This window comes from Oncorhynchus masou, chromosome 30, assembly GCF_036934945.1.
Source record: "Oncorhynchus masou masou isolate Uvic2021 chromosome 30, UVic_Omas_1.1, whole genome shotgun sequence".
NCBI classification, from domain to species: domain Eukaryota; kingdom Metazoa; phylum Chordata; class Actinopteri; order Salmoniformes; family Salmonidae; genus Oncorhynchus; species Oncorhynchus masou.
In genome coordinates, this window is record NC_088241.1 from 39,261,441 (window position 1) to 39,283,027 (window position 21,587).

Here is a 21,587-nt window from a genome sequence, read left to right on the forward strand (position 1 = left end):
TCAGATAGGATGCTGGAGATAATTTTGGATAACACAAGAGGGCAACTGTAGGTGTGCAAAGTTTGAGACTGATATCTTCAAGAATGGGTGAGCTACATGACATTTAGCATGAAGTCACCCAGGTGTTGCCCTGAGGCACAGTCATGCCTGCAGTAATGAACTGTGGCATATGAACACCACTGGGGGCACAGGTAGAGCGGGCAGCTTGGCACCGGGGCCTCCCAGTCGGAGTCGCTATCACTGTGAAAGAAAACATTTAAAAAATATTTGTATTGTATGAGCCTTTTATCATCACATAAAATAAACAGATATGTATTGATTGTATAGAGCAGAGGGAACAGTCACTCAGGTGTTCCGTTCAACTCCGGCCATTGTTATATATATATATATATATATGCGGGCACACACACAAACTACACATTTCATTGCAATTTATTTTTTATTTTTTATATATAATATATATATATTGTTATATTTCATTAAACGACATTAGCACTTAACCGTCCAGAAGTACGTCCTGTCCTTACTGAAACAGCTCCTCAGTTCGTTTGAATGATAACACTCCAAGATTCCTCAAACAAAAAATCTGTCTCACTTGCACTTTTACTTTAGAGTTTGACTTCGCTTTACATGATTATTTGGCAGGATATCTTCAATGAAATCGTTGAAACTACAACTTTCCGAATTACAGCTGCGCGTAAAAAGCCTTACAGCAACTGCTCTGATCGTCAAGGCGAAAATGGAGTTCCCTGCGCGTGCGATTACAACCAAGGAATTGTGGTCCAAACACAAACCATTACATACTGGCATTTACCTCAGCTCATTGGCTATCTACCCAGCTAGATTTCAAGAAGATCAGTGGTCATTGGGCACAAATATAGTCAATCAATGAAGCTTCGCCAAAATTATTGGTGCGTCAGGTAGTCATTTATCGTTACCTTCAAATCAGCTCACTTCGGTCAATTCTCCCCGCAAAAAAAACAATGACGTTTGACTGTGTTGCAAACATCCATAGAAATACACTGAAACCCACCATGACTATATCAACTATATCACACCGAATGCTCCGTAAAAAAATGATAGAGATGGAATTCACGGCACAAATAGTTTACAAAATGTTTCGATTTAGGCTATAAAAATGGATTTTATCAAAGAAAACGGCACTTCATTTGATCAATGGGATACTCAGGAAGAGAAATAAGAGCAAGATATCAGAATGTAAGTCATAATTTTACCTTCAGATGTAAATGTCTAAAAACTGTCATGGCGGAAAATGTTTCTGTTCTTGATTGCTCTTCTCAAACAAAAGCATGGGATTTGTTCCCTGTAATAGCTATTTTAAATTGGAAAACGTAGTTGGATTACCAAGATTCTAATCTTTTAAAGGGTGTAAGACACTTGCATTTTCAAGAATGTTTAATGTTACGAAATTGTATTTTTAGTTGTCACTGAAATTTCCCCTGATGTTGGTCCCTGTACGGGGATCGCAGCCATAACAGGTTTTAATACTTTTTTTTATATATATATATATTTCTTTTCTTTTTTTTCTTTTTTTTGTCATTATGGGGTATTGTGTGTAGATTTATGAGGATTTGTATTTAATCCATTTTAGAATAAGGCAATATCTTAACAAAATGTGGAAAAGAGGCCTGAATACTTTCCGAGTGCTCTGTATATGTAATTCTGTGGTATCCCTTTGTGGACAATGCTCTCTCCTTGAGTTAAAAAAAAATGTTGTTTGCATGTTTTTGGACGTAGGCCACATGACCTCTCATCTCTCCTTGACGTCTTTAAACCCTGAACTATTGGCATTTTGCATCTTCTCTTTCCAAAGGCCAGTAAGAGATGTTTAATTGTCCTGTGGGAGTACATGGACCTGGCCTTGTCCTTTGGCTTCTGAGTCCTTTGCTGCTTGCTTGGTGACCGGAGGGTTGATGAATGAGTGAGGGCTCTGTGTCATGGCTAGTGAAAAGACATGTTACAGCCCTCCCTCCACTCACTTGGCCTTCCAGTCTTCAGATATCAAGGCTGTGTCCCAAAAGGCACCTTATTTCCTACATAGTGCACTACTTTTGACCAGGGCTCATATGCGTCTGATCAAAAGTAGTGCACTATGTAGCTAGCCGGTCACGATTTGGGATGAATCCTAAGACCAGGCCTGAGCATTAAGGGTTGGGCGGTATTGGGTGGGATCAAGTGGCAGCAGCATGACTATGTGTACCATACTGGATGCTCTTCAAAGGCCAAGACACAAGAGGATGACATGCACTGTACACACACACACACACACGATGTGAACATGAAACACTCAGAGAGAGCGTCTTAAATCCATCAAAGGCAACATTATATAGGGAGAACTTTGTACTTGGTGCCACGTACACGCTCACACACACACACTAGATTATTTGCATCCTCAAATATTATTCAAATGCTAGAGCAGAGATGATGACAGCTGGGTTCAGGGGTTTGGGCTGAATTGAGTGCTGCTCTTGAGCATATGAACAGTCATGCTATTTAGCTAGACTGAACAAAAATATAAACGCAACATGCAACAAAAAGGTTTTCCTGAGTTACAGTTCATTTAAGGCAATCAGTCAATTGAAGGAAATTCATGGCGGCCGTGCATTATCATGCTGAAACATGAGGTGATGGCAGCTGATGAATGGCACGACAATGGGCCTCAGGACCTCATCACGGTATCTCTGCTTTCAAAATGCAAATGTGTTTGTTGTCCATTGCTTATGCTTGGCCATACCATAACCCGACAGCCACCATTGGGGCACTCTGTTCACAAGGTTGACATCAGCAATCCGCTCTCCCACAGCGCCAATCACACCGTCTGCCATCTGCCCGGTACAGTTGAAACCATCCGTGAATAGCACACTTCTCCACCATGCCAGTAGCCATCAAAGGTGAGCATTTGCCCACTGAAGTCAGTCATGACGCCGAACTGCAGTCCGGTCAAGACCCTTGTGAGAAAGACGTGCACACCGATGAGCTTCCCTGAGACCGTTTCTGACAGTTTGTGCAGAAATGCTTAGTTTGTTCAAACCCACAGTTTCATCAGCTTTCCAGTTGGCTGGTCTCAGACGATCCCGCAGCTGAAGAAGCCGGATGTGTAGGTATTGGTCTAGCTTGATTACACCTAGTCTGTGGTTGTGAGGCCGTTTGGATGTACTGCCAAATTCTCTAAAACGATTTTGAAGGTGGCTTAATTCTCTAGCAAAAGCTTTGGTGGATATTCCTGCAGGCAGCATGCCATTTGCATGCTCCCTCAAAACGTGAGACGGATGTGGCATTGTTGTGTGACCGCTGCACATTTGAGTGGCCTTTTTTTGGTCCCCAGCACAAGGTGCACCTGAGTAATGAAAAAACTGCAGTGTAGCTCAGTTGGTAGATTATGGCACTTGCAACACCAGGGTTGTGGGTTCGAATCCCATGGGGGCCCTGGTCAAAAGTAGTGCACTATATAAGGAACAATGTGCAATTTGGAATGTGCAATTTGGGACACAGCCTCTCTCTACACGGCATCTGAAATATTACTTATTACCTCCTCTCTTCACTTTGACTCCAAGTAAGGTGAGAATAAAACACTGTGTAGTAGAATGTGGTGACAGGTGTATAGTCTGAAGAGACTGGGTAGAAACCCAAAAATGGTTTAGACAAACTGAACAAGGGGGATGGCCAGTGTGTAGTCTGAAGGGACTGGGAGGAGACCCGAAAAATGGTTTAGACAACCTGAACAAGGGGGTGACTGGTGTGTAGTCTGAAAGGACTGGGAGAAGACCCAAAAATGGTTTAGACAACCTGAACAAGGGGGTGACTGGTGTGTAGTCTGAAAGGACAGGGAGAAGACCCAAAAATGGTTTAAACAACCTGAACAAGGGGGATGGCCGGTGTGTAGTCTGAAAGGACAGGGAGAAGACCCAAAAATGGTTTAGACAACCTGAACAAGGGGGTGACTGGTGTGTAGTCTGAAAGGACTGGAAGGAGACCCAAAAATGGTTTAGTCAACCTGAACAAGGGGGTGACTGGTGTGTAGTCTGAAGGGACGAGTAGGAGACCCAAAAATGGTTTAAACAACCTGAACAAGGGGGTGACTGGTGTGTAGTCTGAAAGGACTGGGAGGAGACCTAAACATGGTTTAGACACCCTGAACAAGGGGGTGACTGGTGTGTAGTCTGAAAGGACTGGGAGGAGACCCAAAAATGCTTTAGACAACCTGAACAAGGGGGATGGCTGGTGTGTAGTCTGAAAGGACTGGGAGGAGACCCAAAAATGTTTTAGACAACCTGAACAAGGGGGGTGACTGGTGTGTAGTCTGGAGGGACTGGGAGGAGACCCGAAAATGGTTTAGACAACCTGAACAAGGGGGGTGACTGGTGTGTAGTCTGAAGGGACTGGGAGGAGACCCAAAAATGGTTTAGACAACCTGAACAAGGGGGTGACTGGTGTGTGGTCTGAAAGGACTGGGAGGAGACCCAAAAATGGTTTAGACAACCTGAACAAGGGGGTGACTGGTGTGTGGTCTGAAAGGACTGGGAGGAGACCCAAAAATGGTTTAGACAACCTGAACAAGGGGGTGACTGGTGTGTGGTCTGAAAGTACTGGGAGGAGACCCAAAAATGGTTTAGACAACCTGAACAAGGGGGTGACTGGTGTGTAGTCTGAAAGGACTGGGAGGAGACCCAAAAATGGTTTAGACAACCTGAACAAGGGGGTGACTGATGTGTAGTCTGAAAGGACTGGGAGGTGACCCAAAAATGGTTTAGACAACCTGAACAAAGGGGGTGGCTGGTGTGTAGTCTGAAAGGACTGGGAGGAGACCCAAATATGGTTTAGACAATCCGAACAAGGGGGTGACTGGTGTGTAGTCTGAAAGGACTGGGAGGAGACCCGAAAATGGTTTAGACACCCTGAACAAGGGGGGTGACTGATGTGTAGTCTGAAGGGACTGGGAGGAGACCCGAAAATTAACAAGGGCCTTCTGCACAAGACATTTTTCATTCTTGCTCACTTTACAGAAAAACTGAAGAAATGCAGAATTTACATCATTAAAATTTGCATCGAAAACAGCATAAGAATGTATCACTTATATTCATAATTACAGGACACTTATTTTCTTGATGGGAAAACTGAATTGTTAAAAAATATTACTTTGAAATCATTTAAGAGCTAGAGGCTGTTATTGTACAGTCTGACAGTAGACAGACTAGGTTATATTACCCTTTTTTTACTATGGTACTGCTAACTTTACTGCTCTGGCTGAAATATTCTCTTTTTAAATGGTCCTTTCCAGCACGGTTCCATTAACTATGGTGGAAGATCATATTTTTATATTTAGTGTGTTATTATGTTCCATTTCCTTTTGATGTCTGTGCAACTTGTATGGAGCCTTTATTATTGAGTCCAGGGCCAATATCAACAAAGCATCTCGGTGTAGGAGTGCCAATCTAGGATCTGTCCATATAACCTTATTCATTATGATCTAAAATATACAGTGCCTTGTGAAAGTATTCGGCCCCCTTGAACTTTGCAACCTTTTGCCACATTTCAGGCTTCAAACATAAAGATATAAAACTGTGTGAAGACTTTGTGAAGAATCAACAACAAGTGGGACACAATCATGAAGTGGAACAATCATGAAGTGGAACGACATTTATTGGATATTTCAAACTTTTTTAACAAATCAAAAACTGAAAAATTGGGCGTGCAAAATTATTCAGCCCCCTTAAGTTAATACTTTGTAGCGCCACCTTTTGCTGCGATTACAGCTGTAAGTCGCTTGGGGTATGTCTCTATCAGTTTTGCACATCGAGAGACTGAAATTTTTTCCCATTCCTCCTTGCAAAACAGCTCGAGCTCAGTGAAGTTGGATGGAGAGCATTTGTGAACAGCAGTTTTCAGTTCTTTCCACAGATTCTCGATTGGATTCAGGTCTGGACTTTGACTTGGCCATTCTAACGCCTGGATATGTTTATTTTTGAACCACTCCATTGTAGATTTTGCTTTATGTTTTGGATCATTGTCTTGTTGGAAGACAAATCTCTGTCCCAGTCTCAGGTCTTTTGCAGACTCCATCAGGTTTTCTTACAGAATGGTCCTGTATTTGGCTCCATCCATCTTCCCATCAATTTTAACCATCTTCCCTGTCCCTGCTGAAGAAAAGCAGGCCCAAACCATGATGCTGCCACCACCATGTTTGACAGTGGGGATGGTGTGGTCAGGGTGAAGCGCTGTTTTGCTTTTACGCCAAACATAACGTTTTGCATTGTTGCCAAAAAGTTCAATTTTGGTTTCATCTGACCAGAGCACCTTCTTCCACATGTTTGGTGTGTCTCCCAGGTGGCTTGTGGCAAACTTTAAACGACACTTTTTATGGATATCTTTAAGAAATGGCTTTCTTCTTGCCACTCTTCCATAAAGGCCAGATTTGTGCAATATACGACTGATTGTTGTCCTATGGACAGAGTCTCCCACCTCAGCTGTAGATCTCTGCAGTTCATCCAGAGTGATCATGGGCCTCTTGGCTGCATCTCTGATCAGTCTTCTCCTTGTATGAGCTGAAAGTTTAGAGGGACGGCCAGGTCTTGGTAGATTTGCAGTGGTCTGATACTCCTTCCATTTCAATATTATCGCTTGCACAGTGCTCCTTGGGATGTTTAAAGCTTGGGAAATCTTTTTGTATCCAAATCCGGCTTTAAACTTCTTCACAACAGTATCTCAGACCTGCCTGGTGTGTTCCTTGTTCTTCATGATGCTCTCTGCGCTTTTAACAGACCTCTGAGACTATCACAGTGCAGGTGCATTTATACGGAGACTTGATTACACACAAGTGGATTGTATTTATCATCATTAGTCATTTAGGTCAACATTGGATCATTCAGAGATCCTCACTGGACTTCTGGAGAGAGTTTGCTGCACTGAAAGTAAAGGGGCTGAATAATTTTGCACCCCCAATTTTTCAGTTTTTGATTTGTTAAAAAAGTTTGGAATATCCAATAAATGTCATTCCACTTCATTATTGTGTCCCACTTGTTGTTGATTCTTCACAAAAAAATACAGTTTTATATCTTTATGTTTGAAGCCTGAAATGTGGCAAAAGGTCGCAAAGTTCAAGGGGGCCGAATACTTTCGCAAGGCACTGTATATATTGTTAAAGGATCCTAGATCAGCACTGCTACCCTGAAATGTATATATGAGCCCAGATAGGCAGCAGCCAGCCATCATGGTCCATCCGGTTCCGTTCAGTCGATATATAAACCCCCTTCTAGTATACCCATTCCATAACCTCCCCCCTCTCCTCTCGTGTTAATCTTGTTCTTCACCACAAAACAGTTTTTATATTTGTACGACGTTACTTCTTAAACATCGACTATCCCTTTCATCCCTTCCGTTATGTAGCCTCTCCTCTCTTTCATCCCTCGTTCATTGTTCTTTCCTCTCTTCTCTTCTGTCACGGGCAGCTTTCATCGCGGCGCTCTACATCGATAAGGATCTGGAGTACGTTCACACCTTCATGAACGTCTGCTTCTTCCCTCGACTGAAGGTGAGTGAGCGTGTGTGTGTGTGTGTGTGTGTCTGCGCGCGCAATCTCCCCTGTGCGTCTGAGCGCGTGCATGTCTGAAGGTGAGGTCGCACTCACTCTCCTCTGATCCCATCGACAGCCAGCATCCCCACTCACTCGCCAATCAATGACCACTCTTCTCTTCTCTATGTACCACCGGTAGAGAAGGGAGGCGACGGAAGCTAATGGCTAAACTAATAGCACTAGCATTGACGAGCGGCACTCAAGTGGTGCTCGACTCCTCAACGGTCTTAGCATGGCTGTACAGTCCTATTGTAGTCATCTTTAATGGGCGCCGGTTCCGGTTGGGTCTTTGCTCGCTACTTTATTGGGTTGTTACTGACTGTTTAGATATTGATCCCCTACCACAACTGGTGTAGCCATCACACTGACCTGTTCTAAGGTGCTGTTGTTTCTCAAGTGTTTCAGGTGGTGGGTGTGGTGTTCATTCAGAAAGACCTCAGTTAAACCTCCTCCCGTATTAGATGGCAGGGGGTGTGACGTATCAGTAAATTGGTGAGATTTAGAGTAGTGAGTCTCTGTAAGATGAATAGGTTGGTGGACCTGCCACCCTCCTCTCCCTCCCTCCCTCCCTCCCTCCCTCCCTCCCTCCCTCCCTCCCTCCCTCCCTCCCTCCCTCCCTCCCTCCCTCCCTCCCTCCCTCCCTCCCTTTAGAGAAGACATTCTGTCTGTAGGATGAATAGCTTGGTGGACCTGCTTCTTCCTGTTAGAATGGTCAAGAGAGACTACTGCTTCCACACACACACACACACACACACACACACACACACACTACAGCTACCTCATTCACACACTCACACACATCCTGCACACTGTGTGAAGGTGATGGCTCAGCCTACAATGGTGTACTAATTGCTGTCTGTGTGGGTCTCCTGGGAGTGTGGGTGGCCATGGAGGATCTGAACCGTGTGTGTGTGTGTGTGTGTGTGTGTGCGCGACTACAGAGAGAGAGCACCTCATTTCCACTTCCACCAAAAAGTTGTGAAAAAGACCAACACATCTCTTCACATAGCCTTTCAGACTTCGTCCCAAAGGGCACCTTATTCCCTATATGATAATGTGGTGGGTGCTTATATTTGTCCTGGCCCCACAGGGGCCACTATTCCCTAAAGTAATGCACTATGTAGGGAATAGGGAGCAATTTGGAACATAGGGCTCTGGTTTCTAAGAGGCTATTATTGCTTTATAGAATCTTCTGGAAGAAAGTCAAAGGACTTATATGGAACCATTATGTCCTTGTAGGATTTACGTGTGTGTACACCTGTGTGTATGTATTTGTGCAATTTATGTGCATGTGTTTTTGTATCAAAACAGCCAGTACAAATCTCTTATTGCTGAAGGCAGGAAGGAGGGGTAGGGATGCCCCCCAGAGAGGGAGAGGATACACCAAAGAGGGAGCAGGCGAGAGCATTGGCTACAAGGCATGCCGAACCCATCTTTGTAGAAAATTAATAGGAACAGACAGTTATAGATTCAAAGTGTCCCTTTTTTATAACAGGGCTGCTTTCCAGTTAATGGAAGTGCTTTTAGAAGTCCCTTTGGATTGGAGAATGTATCAGGCCTGCACACCTGGGAGACTCCCAGACAGACCCTGAGAGAGAGCTCTATATTTCTGTCTCTGCTAGGAGCAGGCTGGAGACGCTTTTGTCTTAAGTAGCCTGTGATTTGTGCCCACTGCAGAGAGAGAAAAGTCAGAGAGATGCAGAGAGGCAGAGAGCGCCAGAGAAGAACAAAAAGTGAGAGTACGATAAGAGGTGGAAAGCAGGAAAGAGTCAGGGAAGCAATGAAAGCAGGGGAAAGGGAGATGAATAGAGGTAGAGTTTGTAATTGTTACTCTACAGTATTTGTGATGTGTAACGCATTTGCGCGTGTGTGTTGCAGGAGTTTATCCTAAACCAGGATTGGAACGATCCTAAATCCCAGCTCCAACAGTGCTGCCTGACCCTGCGCACGGAGGGCAAGGAGCCCGACATACCCCTCTACAAGTAAGCCCCCCCCCCCCCCACACACACACACACACACACACACACACACACACATTAACCACACACAGGCATAGTGAATGTGCTGTGTTGTGTAAAGGTCTTTGTTGTTGGCATAAAAAGCACCACTTCCAAAGAAACCTCTTATTTGACATAAGGTCAAGGGACAAGTGTCATTTGACGGACAGCTTCCCAAGTTCCAAGGCGAAAATTAACTAGGCTAAATGTCTCTCTGATAACTGACAACTGCGTGTGTATGGGTTACAGGACCAGCCTGTTGGAATTCACCACAGTGTATACTTCACTTTCTTGTTAAGATAACTTGAGAGATTTGATTTGAATTAAGGTCTGAATATTTCATGGGAAGCAACTGATAGCAGGCTTTGGGATGTGTCTGAAATGGCACCCTATTCCCTATATAGTGCACTACTTTTGACCAGGGCCTGTATGTTCCCTGGTCAAAGGTAGAGCCTTATATAGGGAATAGGGTGCCATTTGGGACGCAGCTTGGTGGTAAACTTATTGCAATTCTACACATTTTGCCATGGGGCAGAGAGAGACGTGCAGTTTTATGGCAAATGCCATGCTACATTGAGAGAGACATACGCAACAAGGGACAGTCCCATTCTAAGACTGAATGAAGGGTTACAGTGATGAGTATTATTCCACACATTTTGCCATGAGGATGTGAGAAAATATTTATTTTTTAAAGCTAATTTACTGTAATTCTAAACATTTTGCCATGCCTCATGACGTGTTCATAATGCTATCTGGAGGCGTGAGGGAGCCTCTCAAAAAATGTGCTCGCATGGTGGCATGCCCCTGACCCAGACATGCCAAAACTCCACCCCCACCAAACAGACTGAAATTCCAGGTGCTCTTTTCAACCAGCGCTTGCTATAATAGGGTATTATCATAATTTTCAGATTTTCACAGTATTATTCCAACCTCATAGTGTGGATATAAACTCCTCTCACTGTCAACTGCGTTTATTTTCAGCAAACTTAATGTGCAAATATTTGTATGAACATAACAAGATTCAACAACTGAGACATAAACATAAAAGTTCCACATACATGTGACTAACAGAAATTGAATAATGTGACCCTAAACAAAGGGGGGGTCAAATCAAGAGTAATAACAGTCAGTATCTGGTGTGGCCACCAGCTGCATTAAGTACTGCAGTGCATCTCCTCCTCATGGACTGCACCAGATTTGCCAGTTCTTGCTGTGAGATGTTACCCCACTCTTCCACCACGGCACCTGCAAGTTCCTGGACATTTCTGGGGGGAATGACGCTAGTCCTCACCCTCTGATCCAACAGGTCCCAGTCGTGCTCAATGGGATTGAGATCCGGGCTCTTCACTGGCCATGGCAGAACACTGACATTCCTGTCTTGCAGGAAATCCGTCACAGAACGAGCAGTATGGCTGGTGGCATTGTCATGTCAGAATGAGCCTGCAGAAAGGGTATCACAGGAGGGAGGAGGATGTCTTCGCTGTAAAGCTCCGTCAGCCTATTGCGGACAGTCTGAGCACTGATGGGGGGATTGTCCGTTCTTGGTGTAACTCGGGCAGTTGTTGTTGCCATCCTGTACCTGTCCCGCAGGTGTGATCTTTGGATATATTGATCCTGTGCAGGTGTTGCTACAAGTGGTCTGCCACTGCGAGGACGATCAGCTGTCCATCCTGTCTCCCTGTAGCGCTGTCTTAGGCGTCTCACCGTATGGACATTGCAATGTATTGCCCTGCCACATCTGCAGTCCTCATGCCTCCTTGCAGCATACCTAAGGCACATTCACGCAGATGAGCAGGGATCCTGGGCATCTTTCTTTTGGTGTTTTTCAGAGTCAGTTAAAAGGCCTCTTTAGTGTCCCAGGTTTTCATAACTGTGACCTTAATTGCCTACCGTCTGTAAGCTGTTAGTGTCTTAACAACCGTTCCACTGGTGCATGTTCATTAATTGTTTATGGTTCACTGAACAAGCATGGCAAACAGTGTTTAACCCCTTTTTTCAAAAGATCTGTGAAGTTATTTGGATTTTTACAAATTATCTTTGAAAGACAGGGTCCTGAAAAAGGAGTTTATATATATTTCCAGTACCAGTCAAAAGTCTGGACATACCTACACATTCCGGAATTTTTCTTAATGTTTACTAATTTCTACATTGTAGAATAATAGTGAAGACATCAAAACTATGAAATAACACATATGGAAGTAATGTAGTATGTAGTAACCAGTCATGTAGTAACCAAGAGAGTGCCAAACAAATTGAGCTTTGCTCAATATTGGCATTCTCTCAACTAGCTTCATGAGGTTATCACCTGGAATGCATTTCAATGAACAGGTGTGCCTTGTTAAAAGTGAATTTGTGGAATTTCTGGTTTTCCTGAATGCGTTTGAGCTAATCAGTTGTGTTGTGACAAGTTAAGGCTGATATACAGAAGATACCTCTATTTGGTAAAATACCAAGTCCATATTATGGCAGGAAGAGGTCAAATAAGCAAAGAAAAACAGGAGTCCATCATTATTTTAAGATGTGAAGGTCAGTGAATCCGGAAAATGTCAAGAACTTTGAAAGTTTCTTCAATTGCAATTGCAAAAACCAAGAGCTATGATGAAACTGGCTCTCATGAGGACCGCCACAAGAAAGGAAGACCCAGCATTACCTCAGCTGCAGAGGATACATTCATTAGAGTTATCTGCACCACAGATTGAAGCCAAATAAATGCTTCACAGAGTTAAAGTAACAGACACATCTCAACAGCAACTGTTCAGAAGAGACTGTGTGAGTCAGGCCTTCATGGTCGAATCGCTGCAAAGAAACCACTATTAAAGGGCCATAAAATCAATACAAACATACATATTATGTCTGTCTGTACTGTACTGAATGTGTGACCTGCTTGGATGTGACAGCTGACTAATGCTTCCTCATATCCCCATTTCTCTGGTTTCTGCCGCTTTCATAGAGATTCTAATTCCAAGTGACAGTTTTCCCTGTCGAGGTTTGTTTCAGAATTCAGCAGGGCTGAAGAACCGTTAGTATTTGTTTCGGAACATGCCACAGGCTTCTTCATTTGTAAGTGAGAAATATGATTGAATTATTGATGAAATGCCGTAAGTGACCACATTGCATTAAAAATTAATAGCACCCCTGAAATAAGTAAATTGTTTGTTAATAATTTAGGGTGTCGGTGTGTGGTTTATGCTAATGTTAACATTTTAGACATCTACAAGTGTTGTTTACTTGTACTCCCTTCTCCCTGCTGATATCTAACTAAAAATGGTGATGTCTAATGTATTTTTAAATGTTTCATATGATACGAATGTGATATCGTTTTCCAGGACTTTCTCCCGGAGTTTGCTGGTGGCTCATGTATTTCCACATAACACCAAAGCCTGGTGGGGACTGTCAGAGAGCATTATCATTCTTTTACTACTTTATTCTATTTTATTTTCTTTGTAGCAGAAGAACACACATAGTTTAACCATCCAGAGATGATGGGGGGCCTTTTTATTGTTTAACTGTCCCTCAGATGGCTTCTGTACACTGTCAAACCACGCCCAGACGAATCAAAGTAGTCTCCTGTATTTTCCTCTCTCCCTTTTTCCTCTTTCTGGAAATGAATTATATTAGCTCCAAATGAAAATGTTTGTTTTCTTGTTCTTTTCCAGAAGGACGATACCAACATTGAGTGTCCTTGAGCTTTCTCATGTCTGTCATTATTTCTCTCTTGCTCCTTTTTTCCTCTCCGTCGCTCATCCCACTCTCCTTTTCATCCGTTTGCTGCAGGACCCTGCAGACAGTGGGGCCGTCTCACGCGCGAACCTACACTGTGGCTGTGTACTTCAAAGGAGAGAGGATAGGCTGTGGCAAGGGCCCAAGGTACGTAGACCCACCCATTAGACCGAGTTAGCATGTGTCCCAAATGGCACCTTAGTCCCTATATAGTGCACTGATTTTTGACCAGAGGCCCATTGGTTCTTGGTCAAAAGTAGTGCACTACACAGGGAATAGAGTGTCATCCAGGATGCAGTCTACAGTGTGCACCGCTCTGCTCAATGCACGGCTAATGGGCTCTAGAAATAATGGCCATGTTTTATTGATGGTGTTTATTATAGCAATTAAGCTCTGTGGCTGTTCTATTGGGAGGGACTTTATGCGGAATGAAAATGAATCGATTCATTATTGAATTGACATAAATGGTATTATAGAAACATCATTTTGAGGAAGGGAGCTTAGCTCTGGTCCAGGACATTAATGTGGTTTGCTAACGCTGAGCATGCCTTCACTAACGCCCTGGACTAGAGCTAGGGCTAGCTGGGATGGCTGGGGAAAAGCTCTGTGACAAAAAAAAAGAGTCCGCACACAGTGTGTCTTAGGCTGCAGCACAATAGGCACCCTGTTCCCTTCATAGTGCACCCTGTTCCCTTTTGGTCAAAACTAATGCACTATGAAGGGAATAGGGTGCCATTTGAGACAGATTTTCTCCAGGGCTAGCTAGGGTTTTGTTTGGTTCTACCTGTGATGTTTCTCTTCAGAGGGACGGGGGGAAAGGATGGGGAGGCTTTTATAAAGAACCGTAGGGTAAAGAAAATGTGAATCGCTGCGTGAAGGAAGACCCTTTCAGAGAGGAGATAAAACCATTCTACTCAGCTTAAGAATAATACAAAATCCATCAAACATCTCTCACCCCTCTGCATTGAAAATCCCTCTCATGGCCCTCTTGAAAGAGCGCTCTCTGCCTCTAAGCTGGCTATAACTTTGTCCCCTCCATAGTATCTCTACCCAGCTTACTGTTTTATATTTACTAAACGTAAGCCCCGTTACCCCCCCTGCCACTTGCCTATGATCACATAATATAATATTTACAGAGAGCAATACAGTAAACAGTCTACATGCTGAGAGAGCGCCTGGCCCAAAGGCTTAGCTACCTCTGTGAGATGTATGCATGGTGCTAGCTACCTGGGAGGCTTTGGGGAAAAACATTTTTATATAATCCTCTGTCATTGGCATGCTCTCAGACTACAGCATTTGAAAGGGATGTTTTGAATATGCTAAATACCTTTTCTTTCTTGTCCGTCTTTCTCTCTCTTTTTTTCCTTCTCCTTTTCAATCCAGTATCCAACAGGCGGAGATGGGAGCTGCTATGGACGCACTCGAGAAATGTGAGTAGTTTGAAGAAGTTGGAACCACCACTAAGTGTAATATGTTTAAGCCCTTCACATACTGTAGTACCCTGCTTTGGTTCTTTTGTTCAATATTTGCTTTGTCTTTTCAAATATATTTCAAAATGACTGCCAAAGTGTAGTGGCCTGTCCAGTCATTTGAAGAGGTTCGAACCACCTCGACGTGTTTAAGCCTTTCACAAATAACACATACCCTGCTTTGGTGTCTTTTAAATTACGAAATGGCTGCCAAAGAGCTTTGGAGAGTGGTGGTCACTGCCCTGTCCAGTCGGTTGGCTGCTGGATACGGAGCATTAGCCTGTTTGAAGAGAAAGTCCAGAACACAGCTAGCATGTGGCCTGCCCTGCCTGCATTATGGGCCAAGATGGCTAAGCTAACACCAGCTAAGGGCCCTCTGCAATGCTAATAGCCTTTGAGGACCTTGTTGAAGTCTCTGTTTGGTGTATTTAAAACAAAAGGGACAAAATGAGAATAGGCCTTGGTCTGTGTGTGAGACCTGTGTCGAGTATGATCCCGGTTCTTGAGCTGTGTAGTGCTGTGACTTGCATCTTAGGGCATAGGGTTCCATTTGGTAAGCAGACTATTTAGATCCCTATGTAACAATTCGCCAATATGTATCGGTTGCTGGTTTAAATGTTTCAGATATGAGTGCATTGGTCTGCGGGACCCCAAACCGATCCAAATGTAGCATGATTCGGTCAGAAAATCCATTCAAATGTTACGAATCGCTGGTTCACTAAAATGTTTTACTCAATTACTCAAATTGCTTTTTTTCTATCTTCTGAAAATAGCTAATCTTTTTTGACAACTATGCAGTCTGACAACTCTCCTTCAGTGTCGGACTAAGCATGTAATTATGTTGACAGTCATTGATCTACGTGTCATTTTGCATGCCGATCAACCCCATGCAATATCAGTAGCCTAGACAAATTGCGCACTGCGCGTTTCTTCGCTCACTGACAAAAGAGAGGTAGGCCTATTCCTGATCTGGCATGTCTGCGTGTGATTTTCAGCTTTCAAAAGATTGTAAAATGACTTGTGCAATATTTGACTTTATTAGTTGAGTGATAACCAATGTAATTTCCGAGTTAATTTTTTTTATCAAATGTGCTGTTTACAATTGTGTTTTACTGGATCAGGGCTTACAGTATATTTGATTTAGATTGTTCAGATTCACCATCACAAATTGTTTTGGTAGTTTTCCTTGAAACAATCAGTTTCAGACCTCTTGACTTATTCTGAAATGGATTAAATAAAAAAAAACATAAATCTACACAATACCCCATATTGACAAAGTGAAAACAGGTTGATAAAAATGTTTGCAAATGTATTAAAAATATAAAAACCAAATAGGGAAAGTTGTTCAACTGAAATGGCTTCCGCATGCATACCTTATTTACGTAAGTATTCAGTCCCTTTCCTATGAGACGAAATTGAGCACAGGTGCACCTGTTTCCATTGATCATCCTTGAGATGTTTCTAAAACTAGATTGGAGTCCACCTGTGGTAAATTCAATTGATTGGACATTATTTGGAAAAGCACACACCTGTAAGGTCCCACGGTTGACAGTGCATGTCCTAGCAAAAACGAAGCCATGAGGTCGAAGGAATTGTCCGTAGAGCTCCGAGAGAGGATTATGTTGGGGGACAGATCTGGGAACATTTCTGCAGTATTAAAGGTCCCCAAGAACATGGTGGCCTCCATCATTCTTAAATGGAAGAATGGAACCACCAAGAAATTGGAACCACCAAGACTCTTCCTAGAGCTGGCTGCCCGGCCAAACTGAGCCATCGGAGGAGATGGTCAACTACCCTGCCAAGGCCCAAGAATCCATAGGTCACTCTTGACAGAGCTCTAGTCCCTTTGTGGAGATGGGAGAACCTTTCTGAAGGACAACCATCTCTGCAGCAATCCACCAATACGGCCTTTATGATAGAGTGGCCAGAAGCCACTCCTCAGTAAAAGGCACATGACAGCCCGCTTTGAGTTTGCTAAAAGGCACCTAAAGACTTTTACTATGAGAAACAATATTTTCTGGTCTGATGAAACCCAGATTGAACTCTTTGGCCTGAATGCCAAGCGTCACATCTGGAGGAATTCTGGCACCATCCCTACATTGAAGCATGGTGGTTGCAGCATCATGCTGTGGTAATGTTGTTCAGGGACAGGGAGACCAGTCAGGATAGAGGGAAAGATGAATGGTGCAAAGTACAGTGATCTTTTTTGAAAACCTGCTCCAGAGCGCTCAACCTCAGACTGGGGCGAAGGTTCACCTTCCAACAGGACAACAACCCTAATCACACAGCCAAGACAATGCAGGAGTGGTTTTCTGAATGTCCTTGAGTGGCCAAGCCAGAGCCCGGACCGGAACCCGATCGATCACCTCTGGAGAGACCTGATAAAAGCTGTGCAGCAACACTCCCCATCCAACCTGACAGAGCTTGAGAGGATCTGCAGAGAATAATTGGAGAAACTCTCCAAATAGAGATGTGCCAAGCTTGTGGCGTCGTACCCACTAATTTTATTTATTTATTTTTATTTCACCTTTATTTAACCAGGTAGGCTAGTTGAGAACAAGTTCTCATTTGCAACTGCGACCTGGCCAAGATAAAGCATAGCAGTGTGAACAGACAACATAGAGTTACACATGGAGTAAACTTTTTTAGAAAAAAGAGAGTCTATATACATTGTGTGCAAAAGGCATGAGGAGGTAGGCGAATAATTACAATTTTGCAGATTAACACTGGAGTGATAAATTATCAGATGGTCATGTACAGGTACAGGTAAAGATATTGGTGTGCAAAAGAGCAGAAAAATAAATAAATATAAACAGTATGGGGATGAGGTAGGTAAAATTGGGTGGGCTATTATCCGATAGACTATGTACAGCTGCAGCGATCGTTTAGCTGCTCAGATAGCAGATGTTTGAAGTTGGTGAGGGAGATAAAAGTCTCCAACTTCATCGATTTTTGCAATTCGTTCCAGTCACAGGCAGCAGAGAACTGGAACGAAAGGCGGCCAAATGAGGTGTTGGCTTTAGGGATGATCAGTGAGATACACCTGCTGGAGAGCGTGCTACAGGTGGGTGTTGCCATCGTGACCAGTGAACTGAGATAAGGCGGAGCTTTAACTAGCATGGACATGTAGATGACGTGGAGCCAGTGGGTCTGGCGACGAATATGTAGCGAGGGCCAGCCGACTAGAGCATACAGGTCGTAGTGGTGGGTGGTATAAGTTGCTTTAGTAACAAAATGGATGGCACTGTGATAAACTGCATCTAGTTTGCTGAGCAGAGTATTGGAAGCTATTTTGTAGATGACATCGCCGAAGTCGAGGATCGGTAGGATAGTCATTTTTACTAGGGTAAGTTTGGCGGAGTGAGTGAAGGAGGCTTTGTTGCGGAATAGAAAGCCAACTCTAGATTTGATTTTAGATTGGAGATGTTTGATATGAGTCTGGAAGGAGAGTTTACAGTCTAGCCAGACACCTAGGTACTTATAGATGTCCACATATTCTAGGTCGGAACCATCCAGGGTGGTGATGCTAGTCGGACGTGCGGGTGCAGGCAGCGAACGGTTGAAAAGCATGCATTTGGTTTTACTAGCGTTTAAGAGCAGTTGGAGGCCACGGAAGGAGTGTTGTATGGCATTGAAGCTCGTTTGGAGGTTAGATAGCACAGTGTCCAAGGACGGGCCAGAAGTATACAGAATGGTGTCGTCTGCGTAGAGGTGGATCAGGGAATCGCCCGCAGCAAGAGCAACATCATTGGTATATACAGAGAAAAGAGTCGGCCCGAGAATTGAACCCTGAGGCTGTAATCGCTGCCAAAGGTGCTTCAACAAAGTACTGATTAAAAGGTTTGAATACTTATGTAACTGTAATTTTTATTTTTTTATTAATTAGATAACATTTCTAAACTAGTTTTTGCTTTGTCATTATGGGATATTGTGTGTAGATTGTGAAAGAAAAAAACCCATTTAATCAATTTTAGAATAAAGCTGTAACCTATCAAAATGTGGAAAAAGGCAAGGGGTCTGAATAATTTCCGACGGCACTGTATGTGGTCATTTTTAGAAATACAGGAAAATAGCACTTCAATCACTTTTGCTACCCGCACTTCATGTTCAACGCAAGAGAAGCGTTGTCTATTTTAATATCAAAGAATATTTAACTTTCTCTGGTCATAGGAACAACATTAATTTGTGCATGAAGCAGATGCGGTGCGACTTGAGTTTCGCCATCAGGGGGAAGACTGTGTCTGATGGTCAGTCTCACCGGAGGAAATAAAGGAGAGAGCAGGGACCGTGAGAGGCGGACCCTCTGCTGCTTTCTCCCTCACTCCTCTGAGACGTTTTTTTCGGAACTCGGAAATCTCTGACTTCCGACTTCAGTGCGTTCAAGACAACTTCGATAAAATTGGGACATTTTTTTGAATGGTCATCCAAATCGGAACTCCAAGTCAGAAGTTCAGGCATCTTTCTAGATAGAGCTCCGACTTTCCGACCTGAAGATCACTGACGTCATGATTTGACCTCGTTTTCTTTTTTTCCATTTTTGAGTAAACGGTTGTCTTGAAAGCGTCATGACCACCAGATGCAGGTACCATCAGTCCAGTAAAATAATACAAATAATTATTTGCAAATTATTTATGCTCAGCTATGCCTCGCAATTGCTACACAAACTGAGCTATTTTGTTATCAAAGCTCGAGTTTTGAAATATAATATTGTCTGAGGAGCAATATTGGCAGGCCAGGAATATAGCCAACATGCTGTGATAATGAATTAGGCCTTCTGCACAAACCTCATTCCTACAGAACTGTTTTGATTTAGATTAATGTAAAAATATATATATATATATGTTTAAAAATAATCTGAGCTGTAGATCTTGACTAAGGATGTGATCTTTTTGACCACTGGTCTAAACCATTTGATTATGACGCGGGGGTGAAATCCAAAGTTGTACTTTATATTCTTTGGCTATGTCATAGCAATTTTTTAAAGATACATATTGATACAATTCTAGCTCTAACACTTTCAATCTGCAAAAATGATACATTAATTAGTGGGTGATGGTGATTTCAGATCAAAAGTGAGGTGGGGGGGCTCATTTGCGTTGCCTCATTCACTGCCAGGTAGAACACAATTATAGGCTCTCAGAACCTGATATGAAAGAAATCCCCATCATCATCATCATCCCCATACAATGCATTAGTTTGAATACATTGAGAGTTAAGTGTGTGCGGACCAGTAACACATTAATCAACAGTATAATTTGTTCCTCTTCACCTGACCTAATTAGCGTGTAGCTGGGTGAAGCCAGCCTTGCTGGAGTACGGAGGAAGCAGGCGAAGTTGCGAAGGTCACTAAGGTCAAAGATTTTATTTGGTTTCGGCCTGCAAATGAGTCCCCTAGCGGCCTGTGATTGATACTGTTTGGGCATTCAAACCCTCGCTTTTATGAAACATTAGTGTCTTAGGGTGTTTTGTTTTTTTAACAGCCCCACCTTCCCTCCTTATCTGGAGGCGTAGAGAAGACATGCTCTCTCTCCCTCTCTCAATCCCCCCTCTCCTCCAATTCTTAATTCCCTCCATTCTCTCTCCCCTGTGTAATGCCCCTGTCATAGTGATTGATAGATGCTCATTACTAGTAAATGAACATTTCCCTCCTCATAAATTGCCGTTTCATGTGACTAGTTTAGCGATACCTCCTGAAAAGGTCAGTTCATTTAAAATCATCTCTCCCTGCAAAGCCTCTTCCTCTCCCTCCATCAGACATTACAAACTGTCCAGGTCTGCATCCCAAATGGCACCTTATGCCGTTCAGTGCCATTGACTTTTCCCGCATTTTGTTGTCACAGCCTTAATTTAAAATGGATTAAATGTAAATGTTTTGATGCTAGCCTACACACAATATCCCGTAATGTCAAAGTGGAATTATGTTTTGTATTTATTTTTACACGTTAATTAAAATGTGTAAAATGTCTTGAGTCAATAACTCTTCAACCCCTTTGTTATGGCAAGCCTAAATAAGTTCAGGAGTAGAAATGTGTTTAACAAGTCACATTTTATTTTTTACATTTAACCTTTATTTAACTAGGCAAGTCAGTTAACGTATTCTTATTTACAATGACGGCCTACACCGGCCAAACCCAGACCACGCTGGGCCAATTGTGTGCTGCCCAATGGGACTCCCAATTATGGCCGGTTGTGATTTTTCTTATTTAACCTTTATTTAACTAGACAAGTGAGTTAAGAACAAATTCTTATTTACAATGACGGCCTAGGAAAATTGTGTTAACTGCCTTGTTCAGGGGCAAAAATACATAGTTTTACCTTGTCAACTTAGGGATACGTTTACTAGTCCAACGCTCTAACCACTAGGCTACCTGCCGCCCAAAATACATGATCAAGCCTGGATTCGAACCAGGGTGTCTCTAGTGACGCCTCTAGCACTGAGATGTGGTGCCTTAGACTGCTGTGCCACTCGGGAGCCCATAAAGTTGCATGGACTCACTCTGTGTGCAATAATAGGGTTTTAAATGATTTTTTAATGACTACCTCGTCTCAGTACCTCACACGATTGTCTGTAAGGTCCCTCAGTCGAGCAGTGAATTTCAAACACCGATTCAACCACTAAGACCAGGGAGGTTTTCCTATGCCTTGCAAAGAAGGGCACGTATTGGTGGATGGGTGAAATTAAAAAGCAGACATTAAATATCCCTTTGAGCCTGGTGATGTTATTAATTACACTTCCGATGATGTATCAATAAACCCAGTCACTACAAAGATAAGGAAGGAAACCATGGATTTCACCATGAGGCCAGTTGT

The 21,587-nt window shown here is 43.1% G+C and overlaps 1 protein-coding gene across 1 annotated transcript in view; it reads left to right on the forward strand.

Annotated features, from left to right (window-relative positions):
- The window catches only part of LOC135522617 (ribonuclease 3-like), a 149,657-nt gene that overhangs the window by 106,541 nt on the left and 21,529 nt on the right, over positions 1-21,587 (forward strand). The window contains 4 exon segments of the mRNA XM_064949054.1: positions 7,467-7,549; positions 9,470-9,573; positions 13,363-13,455; positions 14,692-14,738. Of these exon segments, the coding sequence (XP_064805126.1) occupies positions 7,467-7,549; positions 9,470-9,573; positions 13,363-13,455; positions 14,692-14,738 (327 nt within the window).